Consider the following 21,006-nt stretch of genomic DNA (forward strand, 5'->3'; position numbering starts at 1 on the left):
TCTCCCATCATTTGCTTTAGTGGAACCTGTCCCGACATCATGGGCGGAGAAGCCTCGGACAAGAACTTACTGAGAGGTGCTAGAACTGACAGCATGTGTAGATAACTGGGTCTTCATACCTGGACTTGCACCCACATAGCCCTGCCTCGAGCCTCCTCTCAGCTCCCTGGTGGTCTAGTGGTTAGGATTCGGCGCTCTCACCGCCGCGGCCCGGGTTCGATTCCCGGTCAGGGAACGAGGCTTTTACCAAAAGCTTTCCTTCCCACCTGCTGGAAAACCTCTGTTCACAAACCACTGGAAAAATACTGCAGTCAGTATGAGGATGTGGCTTTTACCAATCATGTGGAAGTTATAGGTAGAGCTGGAGATCTTGCTTGATGTGTTGTGCCGCAGCACTGTCTGGTTATAAGCTGAGGCTTTTAGCCCTAATTATAAAACCTGTCCCGACATTAAACATGGCAGAACATCCAGGGGCGGAGGAACGCGAGCTGCTTTGCTGTTGGTCAAGTGTGAATGTGGTTTGTAGGGCCTGAGTTCACTGAAACTGGCCGGAGATGTAGTTCACTGACATCGGGCAAAAGTCTTGTTCCCTGACCGGGAATCGAACCCGGGCCGCGGCGGTGAGAGCGCCGAATCCTAACCACTAGACCACCAGGGAGCTGAGAGGGGCTCTGGGGGTGCAAGTTGAGGTATGTAGACCCAGTTATCTACACATACTGATCGACTAGTCTAAGGAACAGCTCGCACTTAGCCCGGGTTTTGGTGATGGCTGTGTCAGTTCCAGCACCTCTCATAAAGTTCTTGTTCTCTGTTGGTTGAAGCAGAGGGGTCGGTGTGTCATTTTAGGGTGGCAAATGCTGCCCCCAAAGATCTTAATATCCTGATCTTGGGTCTGAGGTGCTTTGGGAGTTTCCTCGTTGTGAAGTTTGGAGAGAAAAACAACAGTCTCTCTTCCTCAGCCACTAAATGTTATGCCTAGACTTCTCATCTCCCATCATTTGCTTTAGTGGAACCTGTCCCGACATCATGGGCGGAGATGTTGTTTGGTGTGTGCGAGCTGCTGGGTCTCACCATGCTTTTGGGAGTGACCCTGTCATTGCCCCCTTTTGCTAAGGTCTGTCATAAGGTGTTTGATTGTGTTCAGTTTTCTGGTTTGAAAGAATGACTGACTCTAAACATAAATGCAGGTGTCTGGACTGGAACTAGGTCTAACTTGGGAATTTGTCTGTCCATATGCACATTACAGATCAAAGGTTTCATATGATTTCAAGAATTAGGACTGGGTTTTATTGTGTATTGTGATTAAATGCTGTATAAGAACTCTTTTGGTTCTCTAAGCAACCATAAGAGATTTTTGACTGTGAGGAACCTTTTCAAAGCTTTAAAGAACCTTCTCATAATATCTGTTCCTCAGTCACTAAATGTTATGCCTAGACTTCTTATCTCCCATCATTTGCTTTAGTGGAACCTGTCCCGACATCATGGGCGGAGAAGCCTCGGACAAGAACTTACTGAGAGGTGCTAGAACTGACAGCATGTGTAGATAACTGGGTCTTCATACCTGGACTTGCACCCACATAGCCCTGCCTCGAGCCTCCTCTCAGCTCCCTGGTGGTCTAGTGGTTAGGATTCGGCGCTCTCACCGCCGCGGCCAGGGTTCGATTCCCGGTCAGGGAACGAGGCTTTTACCAAAAGCTTTCCTTCCCACCTGCTGGAAAACCTCTGTTCACAAACCACTGGAAAAATACTGCAGTCAGTATGAGGATGTGGCTTCTACCAATCATGTGGAAGTTATAGGTAGAGCTAGAGATCTTGCTTGATGTGTTGTGCTGCAGCACTGTCTGGTTATAAGCTGAGGCTTTTAGCCCTAATTATAAAACCTGTCCCGACATTAAACATGGCAGAACATCCAGGGGCGGAGGAACGCGAGCTGCTTTGCTGTTGGTCAAGTGTGAATGTGGTTTGTAGGGCCTGAGTTCACTGAAACTGGCCGGAGATGTAGTTCACTGACATCGGGCAAAAGTCTTGTTCCCTGACCGGGAATCGAACCCGGGCCGCGGCGGTGAGAGCGCCGAATCCTAACCACTAGACCACCAGGGAGCTGAGAGGGGCTCTGGGGGTGCAAGTTGAGGTATGTAGACCCAGTTATCTACACATACTGATCGACTAGTCTAAGGAACAGCTCGCACTTAGCCCGGGTTTTGGTGATGGCTGTGTCAGTTCCAGCACCTCTCATAAAGTTCTTGTTCTCTGTTGGTTGAAGCAGAGGGGTCGGTGTGTCATTTTAGGGTGGCAAATGCTGCCCCCAAAGATCTTAATATCCTGATCTTGGGTCTGAGGTGCTTTGGGAGTTTCCTCGTTGTGAAGTTTGGAGAGAAAAACAACAGTCTCTCTTCCTCAGCCACTAAATGTTATGCCTAGACTTCTCATCTCCCATCATTTGCTTTAGTGGAACCTGTCCCGACATCATGGGCGGAGATGTTGTTTGGTGTGTGCGAGCTGCTGGGTCTCACCATGCTTTTGGGAGTGACCCTGTCATTGCCCCCTTTTGCTAAGGTCTGTCATAAGGTGTTTGATTGTGTTCAGTTTTCTGGTTTGAAAGAATGACTGACTCTAAACATAAATGCAGGTGTCTGGACTGGAACTAGGTCTAACTTGGGAATTTGTCTGTCCATATGCACATTACAGATCAAAGGTTTCATATGATTTCAAGAATTAGGACTGGGTTTTATTGTGTATTGTGATTAAATGCTGTATAAGAACTCTTTTGGTTCTCTAAGCAACCATAAGAGATTTTTGACTGTGAGGAACCTTTTCAAAGCTTTAAAGAACCTTCTCATAATATCTGTTCCTCAGTCACTAAATGTTATGCCTAGACTTCTTATCTCCCATCATTTGCTTTAGTGGAACCTGTCCCGACATCATGGGCGGAGAAGCCTCGGACAAGAACTTACTGAGAGGTGCTAGAACTGACAGCATGTGTAGATAACTGGGTCTTCATACCTGGACTTGCACCCACATAGCCCTGCCTCGAGCCTCCTCTCAGCTCCCAAAGCAGCTCCCGCGAGCTGCTTTGCTGTTGGTCAAGTGTGAATGTGGTTTGTAGGGCCTGAGTTCACTGAAACTGGCCGGAGATGTAGTTCACTGACATCGGGCAGAAGTCTTGTTCCCTGACCGGGAATCGAACCCGGGCCGCGGCGGTGAGAGCGCCGAATCCTAACCACTAGACCACCAGGGAGCTGAGAGGGGCTCTGGGGGTGCAAGTTGAGGTATGTAGACCCAGTTATCTACACATACTGATCGACTAGTCTAAGGAACAGCTCGCACTTAGCCCGGGTTTTGGTGATGGCTGTGTCAGTTCCAGCACCTCTCATAAAGTTCTTGTTCTCTGTTGGTTGAAGCAGAGGGGTCGGTGTGTCATTTTAGGGTGGCAAATGCTGCCCCCAAAGATCTTAATATCCTGATCTTGGGTCTGAGGTGCTTTGGGAGTTTCCTCGTTGTGAAGTTTGGAGAGAAAAACAACAGTCTCTCTTCCTCAGCCACTAAATGTTATGCCTAGACTTCTCATCTCCCATCATTTGCTTTAGTGGAACCTGTCCCGACATCATGGGCGGAGATGTTGTTTGGTGTGTGCGAGCTGCTGGGTCTCACCATGCTTTTGGGAGTGACCCTGTCATTGCCCCCTTTTGCTAAGGTCTGTCATAAGGTGTTTGATTGTGTTCAGTTTTCTGGTTTGAAAGAATGACTGACTCTAAACATAAATGCAGGTGTCTGGACTGGAACTAGGTCTAACTTGGGAATTTGTCTGTCCATATGCACATTACAGATCAAAGGTTTCATATGATTTCAAGAATTAGGACTGGGTTTTATTGTGTATTGTGATTAAATGCTGTATAAGAACTCTTTTGGTTCTCTAAGCAACCATAAGAGATTTTTGACTGTGAGGAACCTTTTCAAAGCTTTAAAGAACCTTCTCATAATATCTGTTCCTCAGTCACTAAATGTTATGCCTAGACTTCTTATCTCCCATCATTTGCTTTAGTGGAACCTGTCCCGACATCATGGGCGGAGAAGCCTCGGACAAGAACTTACTGAGAGGTGCTAGAACTGACAGCATGTGTAGATAACTGGGTCTTCATACCTGGACTTGCACCCACATAGCCCTGCCTCGAGCCTCCTCTCAGCTCCCTGGTGGTCTAGTGGTTAGGATTCGGCGCTCTCACCGCCGCGGCCCGGGTTCGATTCCCGGTCAGGGAACGAGGCTTTTACCAAAAGCTTTCCTTCCCACCTGCTGGAAAACCTCTGTTCACAAACCACTGGAAAAATACTGCAGTCAGTATGAGGATGTGGCTTCTACCAATCATGTGGAAGTTATAGGTAGAGCTAGAGATCTTGCTTGATGTGTTGTGCTGCAGCACTGTCTGGTTATAAGCTGAGGCTTTTAGCCCTAATTATAAAACCTGTCCCGACATTAAACATGGCAGAACATCCAGGGGCGGAGGAACGCGAGCTGCTTTGCTGTTGGTCAAGTGTGAATGTGGTTTGTAGGGCCTGAGTTCACTGAAACTGGCCGGAGATGTAGTTCACTGACATCGGGCAAAAGTCTTGTTCCCTGACCGGGAATCGAACCCGGGCCGCGGCGGTGAGAGCGCCGAATCCTAACCACTAGACCACCAGGGAGCTGACAGCCGCGCGCTCCGTAATAGTAGAAATCTTTACTCATAAAATAAAACAGCTTACAGGTAAAGTGAATAGCTCTGATCACCTGGTTGAAGTGGCACCACAAATACACACACACCTGCACATAAGCTTAGAGTAGTTTATATGCGTCCAAACGAAATGATTTATATATGTATATGTATATATATGTATATATATGCACGCAGTGAATTTACTACATCTTTGAGCTAAATGCCTTCAATTTGGTTTTTATTTTTTAAGAAAATTAAAAGTCTTGTTCCCTGACCGGGAATCGAACCCGGGCCGCGGCGGTGAGAGCGCCGAATCCTAACCACTAGACCACCAGGGATCTTGCGCTCTGGCTCGTTGCTGTTGGTATTTCGCACATAAGAACAGTTCTCAAGTTTCTTAAGTTTCTATAACTCGAAGGTCGAAGCCTCTTCATTAAGGAATTTGTTTGTGGATCTATTATTTTTCTTAACTAAGCTACACGGCCAGTTGGTCCGTTCGCAGTACAACACCATCTCCCTAAATATACACACTCACACACACACTCACACACCGACGAGGTCCAGTCATTCACAAAGGCTGACTCATGCTCCCCGAGGAGAGCTTTGTTATTTTGTTTGGTGTGTGCGAGCTGCTGGGTCTCACCATGCTTTCAGGACTGGTCAGAGTCCCTGTGGATGACCCTGTCATTGCCCCCTTTTGCTAATGTCTGTCATAAGGCGTGTGATTGTGTTCAGTTTCAGGTTTGAAAATACACCAATAACAAACAACACACGGACAGAGTTGAATTTTTGGGCCTGTGTAAGGAGCTAGAGAAGGAAGGACAGGCTGTGCAGTTACTGGATGGAGTTCATTACCGTGACATAGCAGCAAGTTACGTGATAAGACACTAGCTAGCTATAACTTGGTGTAATGAGATGCTTCAGTTTTTATACACATATGAAATGGTTCATTCATGGCTCTATTTTCTTATTTGTAATTAATTTATTTTCCAACCTGTTGCACAAAAAATAGAGCACTCGGTCATGTTTTATCGTGAAATGGCAGCATGTGGTACAGCCGTGCTTCGTCACAGCCCTCCTCTGTCCCGTCTCTTTACTAGCTGTTAATATTAGCTAAGAGACGTCTGAACGGTGGTGTAAGCGGAGAAGAGGACGAGTGACAACATTTAATGTTTTTTTCCTTCAGCTGTTCATGGTGGGCATTCCCAATGAGAGGGGTCACCCACCTCAGCTGCACTGTCACTGACTTCATGTCTAATTATACACTGTGATAACGGAAAGGGAGCTGTAGGACCCAAGAGAGGATATCAGTCCGGGTAAGATAGCCAGCTATATAAAGGGCAGGACAGATATGAGCTGTCAGAGCGGTCAGCTTCTGGTCAGGACCACACGTACACTCAACATGTCTCAGGTATGAACTTACTCTTTGGATTAAGAACCGCTTGCGGTACCCAAAAGAACCATTTTTGTAAATAAAGTGCAAGTATGAGAACCTGATTTAAAGAACCTGGACATAATGGTTCTGTACCAGTTCTTAGAGCTGAGCAGTTAGGCTGAGAACCCTTCAGGAAGCTTCTTTATTGTGTTAAATGAAGAATCATTCGAGGCCTTTTCTCACTCTTGGTCTCCTTCTCTCAGCCTGGAGAGGTGAGGAAAAAGAAGCGGCCTCCTGTGAAGGAAGAGGACCTGAAAGGAGCCCGCAGTAAGCTGGGGCTGAAGGGAGAAGTGAAGAGTAAAACGTATGAGGTCATGGTGGAGTGTGGTGAGTCTGCCTTCTTTCCCCACAGGTTTGCATTGAAACACAGTGTCTGTTTATCTGTTACACATTTGTAGGCATTCCTGATTACTGATTGGTAGCAGTTTAAAAAAGTGTAGACCGAGGTCATTCTTTTGACCTTTGGTCTGTTTTTATAGGCTGTGTCCTGTTTACACTTTCTCCTTTCCGTATTATTGGCCTTCAGATGTTGAGCACTGCTAGTTCCCAATTTTCAGCTCATTATTTACTAATGCACATTTTGAGTTGGGAATACGCTGGGGTGGTGATCATCCAGCGTCCTGACCTCACTAACGCTGCTCTTGTCAGATTATCTTAGCAATGCTCCAAAATGTAGTAGAAAACCTTCCCAGGACAGTAGAGGCAGTTACTCCAACAAAAGTAGGATAAACTTTTAATACCATTAATTTCAGAAGAAACAATGAATGAGCAGGTGTCCCAATACTTTTGTCCATATAGTGTATATTTATATATACACGTGTGTGTGTGTGTGTGTGTGTATATCTACAAACACCAGCCAGCACTGCATGGATGCATTTAATTCCACCAAACCAGGTGTTGCTATGAGGAGAACTCTAGATAATACTACACTCCATGAGGAGAACTTTGGAGATGTTCTAATAATACCCACGTCTTTCTGTAAAACGTTATTCATATTTATTGTAATATCACTGTTTTACTGAGGAAACCTACAGGAACTTACTGCCCAGATAATTAGCTTGCCATTCTAATTTCCACAGAGGCCTAAACCTTTTATCTTACACTCAGTGTATTAGAGAGGCTTTCTCAGCTGGATGTTAGTGGAATTAGATGGAATGTGCTCTTTCTCTGTACCTCTCTCTAGAGCGTATGGGCAAAGTGGCTCCGTCCGTGTTTAGTGGGGTGCGTTCCGGGGGAGAGACGGCACTGGACAAACCCAAACCTGCAGCTGGAAGCGTGTTTGGGAAGTGAGGACACCATAGGAGCATCAGCAAGAAGAACACCACATTGAATAAGAATGACCCTTCTGGGGTCAAACTGAGATGGTCTGGAGGAAGACCATCCTAAACAGTGATTTGTGGTCATTTTACTTTTATGTTTTTGTATTTGTGCCCCTGTGTACAATGATTGAACTTAAGCAACATGTTTATGTTATATTTTATGTTCACTAATATTATTTAGATTAAATGTACTTGCCTGGCCTTTTGAGCCAGTTTCTAGTCTTATGTTTTATACATTAAAATATGTTTAAAGTGTGAAACACTGCAAGACCTTTTTTTAGTTGGATGTTGATAAGTTGACGTTGATAGTTTCAGGTGTTTCAGTTGGTCATAGTTGTCAGTTAGCAGCATTAGTAATTTGTAAATATTAAGGAGTATCGTATTCAATTTTCAAGTATTACAATACTTAAAAAAACAATGGATTCAGAATCAAAGTGGCTTGTTGTTTAGTGCTCCATTGTACATAGTTGTTTACAGTGTTGGTGAATAGGAGCAGATGTCCAGGGCATTTAAGGCTCTGTCCACACGTATTCGATATTTAAAAAATGTGAGATTTCCCTCCCTCTGTTTTTGAAAATATTTCCATCCACTTAAAGACGAAAGCACTTGCATGAGTATGCTAGCCCTGTATGGGGAGGGCCGGTATATGAGGAGCCTGGCCACTTCCTATTTCCCTGCTGTATCAAAAAGGACTGCAAAACACTAGAGAGAGCCCATGAGCGGTAACAATCCTGTGAATGGATTTAAACTCAAAGCTAAACTCAAAGTTAAAATTGTGTGTATTCCCATGTCCAGGAGCTTCCTTTAATTATATATTTAAAAGTTTCATTTATGTACAGAAAATGACTAAAGACGCTAGCATTACTGCTGCTGAGTGCTGAGTAGGTGGAGTTTTTAAAAATCTGCTTTTTCAGTGTCAAAAAGAATCTATGATTTTGCTCAAAAGCTCCATAGTGACTCATTCATTTTAGACTCGCTCTGAAGCGCCCTCCAGTGTCGGACAAACCCAGAAGATATTTTTAAGTGGTAATTCTCCTCTCTACAGGTTCTCTTGTACCGCATATAGAGAGACATAAAAACACCACGAAAAAGGAAGAAGAAATCACAGAAGTTTAATTCCAAATTACACACTGCTCCCTATGTAGAGTGATAGGTCATGTGGAGTCTATGCCTTGAATGGTCAGATATGTTGTGGTGGCACAAGAGGGAGCTACTCAATATTAGGCGGGTGGTTACTGATGAGTGTATACCTATATCATACTCATCATATACATTATGCTATGATGTGAATTCGTGTCAGGTGTATTCTTCTGAATTAAACATTTGGTCTTAATTGGTTTTAAAGAGGCCAGAGACGATGTAGTCTGTGTGCTCTCCATCGATAAGCCCAGTTCCATTATTATGGATGAACCAGCAGGGCACATTTTCTCCATTCTTCACATCCTTTCTGAAGTCTCTTTGCCAGCCCCTTTTAACACAGAGTAATCAGATACAGAGTTAGCATCAATAACAGTCTATTATAAATGTAAATGGGTAAAAAAGTTGATAATTTTTAAGGGACACGGACACCTGCACTGTTAGTGTCAATCAAATGGATCTACAGTTAGGGGATTACAGTCTGCACCTCAAATAAGGTAAAGGTGCCCAGTATTGCTACACTCTAAAACATAAAGGTGCTACAAAAGGTTCTTTGAGTGACGCCATAGGAGAACCACTTTTCCCTCCATAAAGAACCATGTTTGTAATGGAGATGGCTTCCCCTGGCACTGGAAACCAGGATGGATTTAATCAAGTATCAGGAACATCCTGCCCTCCGTGAGGATTTTGAAGCTTGGACATCATTGGACCTTCCAACAGGACAATGATCCCAAGCATACCTCAAAGCCCACCACAGCTTGGTTTTAGAAGACGTCCTGGATGGTTCTGGAGTGGCCATCACAGTCGCCTGACTTGAACTCCATAGAAAATCTTTGGTGGGATTTGAGGAAGGTGGTTGCAGCAGCAAACCCAAGACTATTAGTGAACTGGAGGCCATTGCCCACGATAAAAGGGCTAGGATTCCTCAGGAACACTGCCAGAAGCTGGTGTCTGAGTAAAAGGGTGCTCTACTAATACTGAAGACACTTGTCACTAACTCTGAGACTGCAGAAAAATTAAATCTGGAGAAACTACTTGTTCTATTAGTTGTGTTGAGATGTTTAAATTGGTCTTGTTTGGCTGGTTTATTGCAAACAGCTGCAGGGTTTTAAATGAGCTGAATAGGGGTTGAATAATTTGCATCAGTTTAGGTTTTTAGTGGTTTGCATTTACCTTGTGACAACAAGCCTGTGTCCTTTCACGAACATAATGGCATCAGGTTTGTCTGCATCCTCCCCAGGAAAGAGCTCACTCACCTCAAACTGCACACCCTTATAGAATTGCCCTATAGAGTGAGGTTGACCACAATAAGACTTAAAGCATTTCAATTAGACAGTGTTACTAATCATTGATTGGCTCCAATGTTTTTGTTGTATGGAGACTATGTGCATGTCATCACAAAATGCAAATATCTGCCCATCCTTTTTTTAACAGTCTTACCAAGCAGGCCATGGACTTTTTGTGAAAAAAGGTGGCTGTCCAGGGTGTAGAAGCCTAGGTAGTCCTGGTGGTAGGGGTGCTTCTTCCACACTTTGTGCAGCATGATAACAAACTTCACAGAGTTCTTTAGGCTCACGGTTAGACTGCGATCTTTAGTTACTTTAAGGTCCACGCTGGAGGAAAGGGAAAGTGAAGATTAAATGACTTGTCTGGTTAATTCATAAATTCTGTAGGTTTCTGTTGGAAGCATCTGACTCAATCTAGGTCAAACATCCACCAATGAACAAGAATCCCCAGAGTTCAAGGGGACTGTTCTCCCCTTGCCCTCTTGGTGACGCAATACTCGGTTATCTCCTAAGTGCATAAGAAAGATGGAGTCTGGATCTCAAGAGCTCCGAAAGCTAGCAGGTCGGCCTGGTTCTCTAAAATACTCCAAGGATCTCAAGTGGTCAGATCTTCTGAGCTGTCCATGAGGGGATTACTCTTTCTGACTTTCTGAGCCCTTCCTGTAGCTCTCAGCTGGTGTAGCTCATACTTAACACGGCTTTGGTTTTCCTCCAGGGGGAAGGTACTCCAAACCCATGGGCTTAGGTTGCTTCGATCTCTAGATTTTGTCAGTTCTGATCTCCAAATTGTGAGAAATGCCTTAATGACACCATGGTTTGGTACTTTTGATAGGTGTGCAAGTAGGACTTAAAAAGCTTGATTCTGCTTTGTTGTCTATTTCTGGTGTAAAGTATATCTAAATTACACTATATGAACAAAAGTATTGGGACATCTGCTAATTCATAGTTTCTACTAGATATTTCAACTTCTCACCTCATCCCAAACGTTCTGGATGGAGCACCAACTTTTATTTCAGGGAACACAGTTCCACTTCTCCACAGCTCAATGCTCGGGGGGCTTTATACCCCTATAGCCCACACCTGGTATTATGTATGGTGCAAACAGCATTATTATGTATAGTTCTATTGGCAACACGTCTCTACAGGAACTAGACAAGCTGTGTGTGTGCATCTGCACATCTGTGTCAGAAATGGGCACAACTAGCTGAATGCATTCGTTAGAAGGGGTGTCTACTTACTTGAGACCTTTGATGGAAGTATTGTCAGACCAGAAGAGTTTTGTCTGTTTGCCATGTTCAGAAACCAAGATCTCCTGTGTAGATACCATTAGTCTGACGCCAAGCTTCATCTGAAGGATCCCAAAGAGACCAAAGTACGTATTTCTCTTACTTCCAGGTTGTACCTTCTTGTCCCCAATGGTCTGACCATTTACCATGGTACCTAAAGAAAAGAAGTCTCTGTAAAAACAATGCCCCTATTTTCCAATATTTGCAAATGGCACCATACACTCACCTGTCAAAGGGTCTTTGACCAGGTTGAAGATGGTCCCTGGGTTGTCATCGATGTTAAAGCACAGAGCATCATTTTGTTCTGGAAACTCAATGATGAAGTGAGGATCTCCATCCACTGCAATGAAAGTGTTGGGTTACCTTATGTTTGGATATTTGATTATTATGCAGAAAATGTTATAAATATGTTTACCCCAATTGACAGGTGAAGAAGCATAATGATAGCTGGCCCGTGTCGGAATATGACCTAGAACCACATAGTGAACAAAAATCATTGTTTGCCATACAACAGGGACGACTCTAAAGAACACAATTTATCAAATGTGTTGTAGTTAGGAGAGTTCTTACTTGAAGTGTCTGTACGCTGAGCTGCAAATCAATCCAAGACATACTGTTAGTTGCACAGAACTACCAAACCAAAAAGTTGATCATTAGGTCACCTACATTATACGTCCAATGTTTGTGGACATCCCTCCTAATCAATGCATTCAGCTACTTTAAATTGCACCTATTGCTGACACAGATGCATACACACAGTTTGTCTAGTCCCTGTAGAGAAGTACTGCCAATACAATGGGCTTCCCTAGAGCAGATAAACATGAACATATTGGCACCATGCTGCCTAATGCAAGACATGGGCTAGAGAGGTATAAAGCCCCCAGCATTGAGCTGTGGAGCAGTGGAACTGTGTTTACTGGAATAATGGTTGGTGCTCCATCCAGTACTCTCTCTCATTAGAGCTTTTTGTCTCTCGAAGACTAGATAGATTAGCAGGTAAGAACTTAGGCAAATCTGTATTTTATTCATACCTTCAGTTAATTTGTCAGCAATGACCGCATCCTCTGGCTTTTCATCATTTTGTGGCTTAGTGACCACCATGGAGGTGAGTGGAGTGACAAAGTTATACTTCAGTGAGAGATCCAGAGCTTTAGCCGTGGCGTTCACCTTCTCCTCAGGTGTACCTTTGTCTCTGTGAGTAAACAGGCACTAATCATGTTTGGTTGTGAGTCTTATTTTTAACATAGGAGTAAGAGCCTATTAATGACAAGAAGTATGTGATCTACACTAAGCAGCTAGCTAACTGGTAGAGACTGCAAATTGGTGTGGCGCAACAGATAACACCACTACCTGCCAGTGAGCTACCTTACCATGACTGGGGTTCGATTCCCGGTCCGGGTGGCTTTGCTGCGCTACACCAATAAGAGTCCTTGGTCAAGACTCCTAACACTACGTTGGCCCACCTCTGTAATACGTGTAACCTTGTAAGTCATTTTGGATAAGAGCGTCAGCTAAATGCCATAAATGTAAATGTAAAAGCTGGCTTTAACATGAATGGTTTTGGAAGTGGAACAGAGAAAGAATTCATTTGACATCTGTACACAAGTTATTTCTATTGATGTCATTAGTAGTATACTGTTAAAAGTATGTGCTTTGAGAAACCTTCAAGAAAAGATTTTTAGAAGAAATTGGTTCTGTGAAGGTTACTTAAAAGCACTTTTAGAGGTTCAAACTGAAGAACCTCTAAAAGTTCCTCAATGATCTCATTCATCAACTCATTCCCCAGAATGCAGTTGATGGTGTTGTTCAGATGAAATCAGGCCACTGTCATACTTACTTTTTATCCAAGAGTTGCTGGATGGTCAAATATGCCCAGAGACGCTCTGCAAAGTCCCCAAAAATGTACTCTTTATCAGGGAAAATGGGGCTCATCTCCTGAGCAGTGGCCTGACCTTTCACCACAAAGTCATTCTCTAACTGGAGTGAAAAAACAGATACAGATACTCTTTTAAAATTATTATTTTAACTTTGTCATTTAATTATTTCAAGTTCATTAAACATCAAATGGTAAGTTAACAATTATTGTGGTAACACTTTATTTTATGGAAAACAAATTAGGGATTTATTAAGCCTGAATTAGACACTAGACAAAATATTTATTTACAATTCATTGTTTTATTCATTATGACTTTTATTCTGTAACATAAAAATGACTAATAATTACAATACAAACTAATCACTGTGTTACCATCCTGAATTATTACCTGAATTTACATATTATTAGTTTAAATAAATGTGGGTTCTAAACAGTGCCATGCTTATTGCTCTATGTGAGTTTACTGAGTTATTAAGAGTTAAAAAATAATAATAATAAACACACATCAAAAGAGTTCCATATTCTAAAGTGAAGTTCTACTCGTTACTTATTAGAGATGAAATAAGTGAAAAGAATAAAGAAGAATAAAGACTGATACACCCCTAATTTGTGTTCCTTAAAATAAATTCAGACTATTTGAATGTTAAGACAATTAACCCCTTAACGCAGCACATCTGCACTAGGGTGTATTATTCAGTTACTACAGGGTCTTTCTGTACAAACTGGTGGGGCTATTCTTTGGTATTAGAAGTTTGCAGTTTTGGCCGGTCCATTGGCTTTTTATGGGGTTAAAATATTTTTTTCTTTACAATAAGATGCATTAAAACCAATTTTGTACAGCATGATTCAATTTGTGCATAGGTTATACTATACAATCTGTAGGTCAACCTTTAAAATAAAACCAGATAGGCTTCTTTGGAGTGATGCCATAAAAGTGAGCATTTCTGTTAAAGCAAAACAAGGAAACCTATTTTTAAGAGAGTAGTCTCACCCCCTGAGCAGAAACTTCAACTAGGAAGTTGGTCTCTATGTCGTTCAGCCGGCCTGCGACCACAATCTCAGAGCCATTGAAGAGTTGCTTGAAGTAGCTGCCGGTCAGAGAACTGACTGTGTTGTCAGGGTATTTAAAATGCACGTCTGATAAGAGAGGGCTTGCCACCTCATCATAGAATCCCTTCAAATAAAAAATGGATTAGCAGCATTAAGACTCTGCACTTCTAACGTGATCCATTACACAATTAAACACAGTTAAAATTAAAGGATTCTGCAAACATTCTGTCTAACAGACAGAATACTGTTACAATAAACTAAAGTTAGTCCTTTAACTGCACAGTTTTTGGGTTCTACCTGCAGCTGAAGAACAACATCTGATGCCTCATAGATCCTGCGAGCCAGACCGTTATTCTGCTTGGCCAGCACATCCAGAAAATTATAGTCCACATCGTAGCCGAAACCCAAGGAGAATAGGCTCATGTTTCCACCAATGGCATTCTGGACATTGCTTTGGATTGTAGGTTGATCTGTCACACCTAACAAAGATGAACGCAGGGTTCTTTAATAATAACTGACACAATTTACAATATACAGTAGGTGACAGTAGGTGACCATTAGGGCCCATAGTAAGATCAAAGGGGCAGTTGCCGCTGTTTTGTGGTTGTCTTATCGGACAATGACAGCTTGCACCTCTGTAGGTAACCACAGGGGACTCTGAATTGTGTTTAGAATCAATATCCTGCTGCAGAAGTCATCGGCTTTTTATCTTGCACTGGCTGCAACACAACTCTGAAGCATGATCAATCCATCCCCTTGCTTAACAGTTGTTCTTCTCATTAAATTCTGCACCTCGGAGTATATCAAATGTTTGATTTTCTCGACCCGACTGTGGGCTTGGTCTACGCTGTCAAAAGTATAAGTTTGAAAACTTATACACAGTTTGAAACTGTGGAGGAACCTCTTTAAGTGCTTTCAGGAACCTTTAAGGAACCTTGTTCTTCTAAAAACCTAAAAAATCTAATCTAACTTCTGTCTTTCGTCCCGACCTCACCCAACATGTTTTTTTTTCCAAAGACAGCTCAAATGGTGGCGCGAATTTGTGTATCATTGCACAGGTGTTGCAATACAGTAGAACAGTGCACCACCACTCCAGAGTCTGATAAATCTTCTGAAGGTCTTTTTGCTGTCAAACGGGAGGTGTTGATTTGCTTTGTTCAGGTCAACGCAGTGCAATATCTCTTTACAGACTGAAAAATGTAGTAATGTCATTTAGAACCTCATTAGAAAGAAGTTTTTCCTGCTATGCCACCTAAATAGACTGTATAGTGTGACAGGTTTTAGTTATTTGTTGTTTTTATAGTCAATATTGTTGTTATCCTAGCAAGAAATACCAGAGGTAGGATCTCCATCTGTCAGCAGGATGACCATGGAGGCACTCTTGTCTGGGACGATGTTGTTTTTCTTGGCTGCTGTTAGGATATCCACACCACTCAAAACAGCTTGATTGATATTAGTCCCTAATGAGGACAGAAAATGACTCAGTCAAATAATTCCTTTTTAAAAAAGACTTTTGAGCAGGACAATGGACATCATTATGTCAGTGTAACACATGTTGGTGACAGTAATGTGTTAGGGCTGCACAATTTATAGTTTCAGCATTGCTAGCATAATGTGTTCATGAGCAATAGTCAGGAGCTATGTCTAATTAGACACGTCATTCTACAGTTTTTTCTACTGGATACTGGATTCTACTGATGGTTGGGGCTTCATCCAGTACTTCTGGAGATACGTTTGGGGGTTTGGGATGAGGTGGGGTGGTAATCGCCCAACATCCTGACCTCACTAATGCATCTAACGCTGAATGCAATCAAATCCTCACAGCAATGCTCATCCAAAATCTAGTAGAAAGCTTACTCCAACAAAAGCAGACTATACACTTTAATATTATTTTTTTTTTTATATGTCTGTTGGATATTGACTTCTAGTGACATCTGGTGAAAACATCTGTATTTTTTTTAATATCGCAGAAAATATCATAGAAAATAAATATTGCATTGTCAGATTTTCCCCATATTATGCAGCCCTAATGTGCAGCAAATCAACAGTGTCATGTTACTCTTACTGTCATGACAGAGTTTACAATGTTTGATGGCATAAACATTTATGTCATGTGCAAATTTAAAGGCCTAATGCTCTGTAGCAGGGTCCTCTGTTCCCACTTGTCCAGAGAGATACTTGTAGTCGGAGAGACTACTGTATGTAAAACAAACAAAGCATTTGTGAAGATACTTACCTCCTCCTGAAATTATGGTTTCAACAAAAGCCTTTGCTGCAGTCACATTTTCATGTGTAGCTTTGCTCAGTGATGGTCTCCATGTATTAACGTTACTTTGAAAAATCACCAGTCCAAAATGGTCTTCTTCATCCAAGTCGCTAAGAATGGTTAGTAGTGCCTCTCGAGTCTGTCAAAAAAGGCCAAGGTGGACACCCTGCTTGTGATAGACATCGCAATACTTCACTTAAAGGAGTATCTTGTTTTGAATTTGTTTTTGTGTAATTTACATACACTATATGGACAAATGTATTGGGACACCTGCTCATTCATTGCTTCTTCTGAAATCAATGGCATTAAAAAAGAAGTTCATCCTGCTTTAGTTGGAGTAACTGTCTCTACTGTCCAGGTGAAAAGGCTTTCTACTAGATTTTGGTCTGAGCATTGCTGTGAGGATTTGACTGCATACAGCAACAAAGGCATTAGTGAGGTCAGGATGTTGGATGATCACCACCCCGCCTCATCCCAAAAGTATTGGTTAGAGCATCAACCATCATTCAGAGAACACAGCAGTTCCACTGCTCCACAGCTCAATGCTGGGGGACTTTATAATGCCTCTAGCTCACAGCTTACATTAGTCATGATGCCAATAGGTTCATGTTTTGCACATCTGTGTCAGCAATGGCCAGGACTTAAAGTAGATGAATGCATTTATTAGAAGGAGTGTCCACAAATTGTTGGACATATAGTGTATATCCATCTATCCAACCTACATGATTGTAGCTTTGTTCATTAGCAGTAAGGAGTTTAAGGAGTTTATTGAGTTACAGTACAGACTGCTTTTTGAATGAAAGGTTAAAAACAGTCATGTAAAATGAATTAAAGAGTCATTTTTACTGAATAACACCAGACGTGATTAGGTAACCCCAAGGAAAATAATCAAATTCTAATTTGAGAAAAACGGAGAATATAGCCCCTGATGGGGATACCTGTTGTATCTTTTTTCCACTCATGGATCCACTGGTGTCAATCACAAACACGACATTCTTTGGCAATCGTGGTAAATCAGCAGGAGCAAAGAAGTGTACAAAGTACCCGTTCACAATCTGAAAAACAGAGGAAGCAAATTATTACTACAAAAGATTATATTTACAGAAACCTATGTCCAAAAGGCACTATTCAATACTGAACCTGAATGTCACCAAAGTCCTGTGCACGGTTGACATCATACTTAATGAAGAAATCTCCGTCTATCAATGTACCGTCACAACCGAGACATTTCCTCTGCTCGTCCAGAGTTGGAGAGAAGGACATGTGGGCCTGAAAAAGAGGTAAGAGTCAGGAGGAGTTATTAGGTGATCCCATGGCTTGTTTTGAGAAGCTTTGAGAACCTGAAAGGAGGAGTTATTTAGGACAATACACTTGACAATGCAGCATCATACTGATGCTTCTTTTAAGCAGGCTTAAGCTATATATGCAGGAAATTGCTAGATTTTATTCAGAATTTTTTTATTCAGTAATCAGTAATGCTATTGACTTCCATTACATAAACAACCACTCACCATTTTATCAGTGACAGTTTTCTTCACCAGGGGGAGCAGTTCATTAGTGATGAATGTGGCATTGGTGTCCAGAAATGCAATGCCTTGTGATTCATAGATATCAGCAACAATCTGTAGGTTGAGGGTGTTTAACTAAGTTTGTGTGACAAAAAGAATAGCAAAGAAAGCAGAACAAAGGTTAGTGACCTAGTGCACCTCAAAGTCTTGGACCAGTTGTTTGGGTTTGACCCTAATCATAATCTCGTATTTGCCGAAGCGACGCTGAAGGAGCTCCTCATATGTCAGTGTGAACGTGACGCTGCTGTTGGCTGCGATGTTCACAGATACTGAAAACTTCTCCATCTTTCGACCAGAGGCTCTGAAATGAAAGAGCTTATAATACAGAGCAACTTGTCACAACAAATCAAATGAATGGGATGTAGAAGCCGTTTACACCAGGTCGGTGGTCAAATACGTCTTTGGTTACTCAGACTGAAATCGGATGGCTGTGTAGAGATAGATTTTGAAGCAAATATGTTTTTTGACATTTGGTATTTATGAGGTGAGATATTGACTAAAGAAGCAAAAATCTGATAACAATAATGATTTACTGATGTTGTTGACTGACTGCATGAATTAAGTAATAAGTAAAGTAATAAATCATGATCATTGGAGGGGGATGTGTTATCTCCTTCAGCTCAACTCTACCAGCTAATCTATAGCCACGAAATCCAGTGTGTTATTGTTTTTAGACATTAGATTTACCTGGTAAAAAAGGAATCATGAAAAATATGTGTCATGATATCATGATATATATCTAAATATATGTCTTGGATATTGACAATATTGTCAAAATTATATATTAGTATGTGAAAAGTCAGTCGTCAGGGCTACATTTTGGAGTAGGTGTGCTGTCTTCACTGTCACTTACTTGACCAGGCCAGCGGTCTGTCCAGTGGACACAGCCTGCTCATACTGCTTCTTGGCCTTCTCCTTTTCTTTAACCTGTCCCACATAGGTCTGACCTTCAATCTCCCTGAAATTATGACAAAACACACAAAAACATGGACTGACTTCAGTAGTAAACATGACTCCAGATTATGCTTGCCAGTAAAAACATGTACTGAACATGACGGACATGCTGAAGTTGGTGATGAAGGCTGTCTTGGGCAACTCCACCTCAAAGAACACTTCCTGTGAGACGTTGGCCTTGTTCAGAGCTGTGGAGGTCATGACAGTGTGGGCGAAACGAGACGCCACCTTGCAGTCAATCTTAACACTCTGGACCTCTATCTGAGAGAGAACGAGAATGAGACTTGAAAGCATTGCTGAATCTGAACCAGAATCACTAAAACTGATCAGGGATATTTTCATGTATGGGGGATTTATTTTGGTATTGTATGAATGGACAAGACAAACAACATTCACTGAAGAAATGCAGTCGTACGCAAAGGTTTGGGCACACTTGGTCAGTTTACACATTTGAAGATAGGTAATAATAGTTCTAAATAAGTACCCACCCGCTACAGAGAACACACTTTTGTGCTTTTTAGTTTACATGTACTGTTTATTTGCTCAATTTAACATATTTGAAAAAAAATAAAACAAAAATGTGGCATGTGCAAAAGTTATTTCTACAACACATTTAATTCAGCAAATAAATATAATTTATGGTCTAAAATGTGCAAAGAAATTACGTGTTTGAGTTGTCATTCAAATAACAAAACGTGTAATTTAACCAGGATGTCAAACCATTGGTATAAAACTGTACAGTTTTGTGTGCTTTCTGTGGTTGTGAACTCTAAACATACCAGTTGCCAATGTGGGTGGAGGACAAGGTCTTGTTTACTGTTCACCAAAGCTGATGAAGCTTGCAGATGTGAACTTCACAAAATCAATTAATCAAATAACTAAGCACAAACTTTGCACAAACATTTTGCAATTGTACACTTCTTACCTCAGTGCTGCTTACACTTCGTTTCTGTGATAAGACAAAATGAGAAAGGAATAAAACTTACCATTTGCATTTGTTGTACAATTTAAAATACGTGCCATAATTAGTGCTGGGCGGTGATATTGCTATACAACAAAAGTGCAGAAAAAAAATTTGGCGCTGCATAGTTCAGACGCATCACAAACAGCTCAAATGCTTAGTATGGTGTTGCTAGTGACAGTAGGCTAACACACAAAATCTTGAAGGCCTTTGTATTTATAGTAATTTCAAGTAAATCTTTGCCAGCGAGGTGAGGCAGACTTACTTACGGGGTGCTAAGCACTTTCTGAACACACTACAATAATGTTGAGAAACTGAAGGTAAAACTAAAGTTTTTTGTTTATTGTTAAGTTCTGTTTTGCACAATAAAATATAAACACTTTTGTTGGTAAATTTGTGTATTAGTAGTAAAATTAGCCAATGTTAACCTATAAAGACTTCGCTTAGGATTCTATTTAAAAATTCATTAGTCAATTTTACTGTCAAAAATAAATAATATATGAATAAATTTAAATACTGTGACATACTGCGAAACTGCCCAAATCTTTAAAATTACCATGATAAACATTTTTTTGTCATATCGCCAAGCCCTTGTCACAACATGCATATTTTTTTTATTTCTCTTTTTCCATACCTTCAAAATCCTGTTTCCAATACTGTTGCCAGCACTGTCCTATAAAAGATAACAGACAATGCTCTCTATTTACCGATATACAACAATTGCTCTGGTGATGTTAAACACTGTTCACTGTGTTCAATATGTAGTCATCATCAACATCAACAATGGACAACAAATGATACACAGTAATACACATTTCACTCATTTAGATTAACATTACTCCAAAAGAAGCCTGAATCATGACATATTACCTGTTGCACATCTCTTGAGACTATTAGCGCACCATAAGACCCTGATGGAATGGTCAAGTATACAGAAACCCAAAGCAGAAGCAGCAGGGAGGTCCACTTTGTGGCCATGATGAATCCTGAGATCAGGTCTGACTCTGTTCAGAACAGCTCGCAGATAAATCAGCACTTCAATAAATGAGTAACCTGTACTTGATCAGTGACCTCAGTGCCAGTAACTGTGAGATTGCAGCATCACTGTGTTAGCCTTCCAAATTTCTGCTTAGCCCTACAACGTGACACTGTTCTTGACCTGTCTGATTTTAAACAG

General features: G+C 41.6%; 2 protein-coding genes and 8 non-coding genes across 10 annotated transcripts; 4 read left to right on the forward strand and 6 right to left on the reverse strand.

Moving 5' to 3' along the window:
- Positions 1 to 163: 163 nt before the first annotated feature.
- On the forward strand, positions 164 to 235 carry trnae-cuc (transfer RNA glutamic acid (anticodon CUC)). The gene has a single exon. It is a non-coding gene; the product is annotated as a tRNA-Glu (tRNA).
- Positions 236 to 586: 351 nt separating this feature from the next.
- trnae-cuc (transfer RNA glutamic acid (anticodon CUC)) lies at positions 587 to 658 on the reverse strand. The gene has a single exon. It is a non-coding gene; the product is annotated as a tRNA-Glu (tRNA).
- A 947-nt stretch (positions 659 to 1,605) lies between these two features.
- Positions 1,606 to 1,677, forward strand: trnae-cuc (transfer RNA glutamic acid (anticodon CUC)). The gene has a single exon. It is a non-coding gene; the product is annotated as a tRNA-Glu (tRNA).
- Positions 1,678 to 2,028: 351 nt separating this feature from the next.
- trnae-cuc (transfer RNA glutamic acid (anticodon CUC)) lies at positions 2,029 to 2,100 on the reverse strand. The gene has a single exon. It is a non-coding gene; the product is annotated as a tRNA-Glu (tRNA).
- Positions 2,101 to 3,166: 1,066 nt separating this feature from the next.
- Positions 3,167 to 3,238, reverse strand: trnae-cuc (transfer RNA glutamic acid (anticodon CUC)). The gene has a single exon. It is a non-coding gene; the product is annotated as a tRNA-Glu (tRNA).
- Positions 3,239 to 4,185: 947 nt separating this feature from the next.
- Positions 4,186 to 4,257, forward strand: trnae-cuc (transfer RNA glutamic acid (anticodon CUC)). The gene has a single exon. It is a non-coding gene; the product is annotated as a tRNA-Glu (tRNA).
- Positions 4,258 to 4,608: 351 nt separating this feature from the next.
- Positions 4,609 to 4,680, reverse strand: trnae-cuc (transfer RNA glutamic acid (anticodon CUC)). Its single transcript has one exon. It is a non-coding gene; the product is annotated as a tRNA-Glu (tRNA).
- Positions 4,681 to 4,957: 277 nt separating this feature from the next.
- On the reverse strand, positions 4,958 to 5,029 carry trnae-cuc (transfer RNA glutamic acid (anticodon CUC)). Its single transcript has one exon. It is a non-coding gene; the product is annotated as a tRNA-Glu (tRNA).
- Positions 5,030 to 6,093: 1,064 nt separating this feature from the next.
- On the forward strand, positions 6,094 to 7,474 carry mustn1b (musculoskeletal, embryonic nuclear protein 1b). Its single transcript, XM_072666532.1, has 3 exons — positions 6,094 to 6,102; positions 6,330 to 6,453; positions 7,310 to 7,474. Exons 1-3 carry the CDS (start codon positions 6,094 to 6,096, stop codon positions 7,414 to 7,416), a joined length of 240 nt encoding a protein of 79 aa, XP_072522633.1. The 3' UTR covers positions 7,417 to 7,474.
- Positions 7,475 to 8,575: 1,101 nt separating this feature from the next.
- Positions 8,576 to 19,387, reverse strand: LOC140543347 (inter-alpha-trypsin inhibitor heavy chain H3-like). Its single transcript, XM_072666450.1, has 19 exons — positions 18,975 to 19,387; positions 18,768 to 18,872; positions 18,053 to 18,215; positions 17,858 to 17,968; positions 17,487 to 17,615; positions 17,285 to 17,401; positions 16,317 to 16,485; positions 15,415 to 15,540; positions 14,378 to 14,559; positions 14,022 to 14,204; positions 12,992 to 13,131; positions 12,186 to 12,346; positions 11,725 to 11,745; positions 11,570 to 11,623; positions 11,381 to 11,494; positions 11,107 to 11,308; positions 10,023 to 10,195; positions 9,756 to 9,867; positions 8,576 to 8,913 (listed from the first exon to the last, which is right to left on the reverse strand). Exons 1-19 carry the CDS (start codon positions 19,316 to 19,318, stop codon positions 8,775 to 8,777), a joined length of 2,745 nt encoding a protein of 914 aa, XP_072522551.1. The 5' UTR covers positions 19,319 to 19,387; the 3' UTR covers positions 8,576 to 8,774.
- Positions 19,388 to 21,006: the final 1,619 nt, after the last annotated feature.

This window comes from Salminus brasiliensis, chromosome 21, assembly GCF_030463535.1.
Source record: "Salminus brasiliensis chromosome 21, fSalBra1.hap2, whole genome shotgun sequence".
NCBI lineage: Eukaryota > Metazoa > Chordata > Actinopteri > Characiformes > Bryconidae > Salminus > Salminus brasiliensis.

Coding starts and splice junctions, on each gene's coding strand:
- LOC140543347 (XM_072666450.1), bottom strand. CDS start 19,318: ATGTGTAAACTGACCAAGTGTGCCCAAACCTTTGCGTACGACTGCATT. Junction 17,402..17,486: donor AGGACTTTGGTGACATTCAG/GTTCAGTATTGA, acceptor TCTGTTTTTCAG/ATTGTGAACGGGTACTTTGT. Junction 9,868..10,022: donor AAAAGTCCATGGCCTGCTTG/GTAAGACTGTTA, acceptor CTCACTCTATAG/GGCAATTCTATAAGGGTGTG.
- mustn1b (XM_072666532.1), top strand. Junction 6,454..7,309: donor TGAGGTCATGGTGGAGTGTG/GTGAGTCTGCCT, acceptor ACCTCTCTCTAG/AGCGTATGGGCAAAGTGGCT.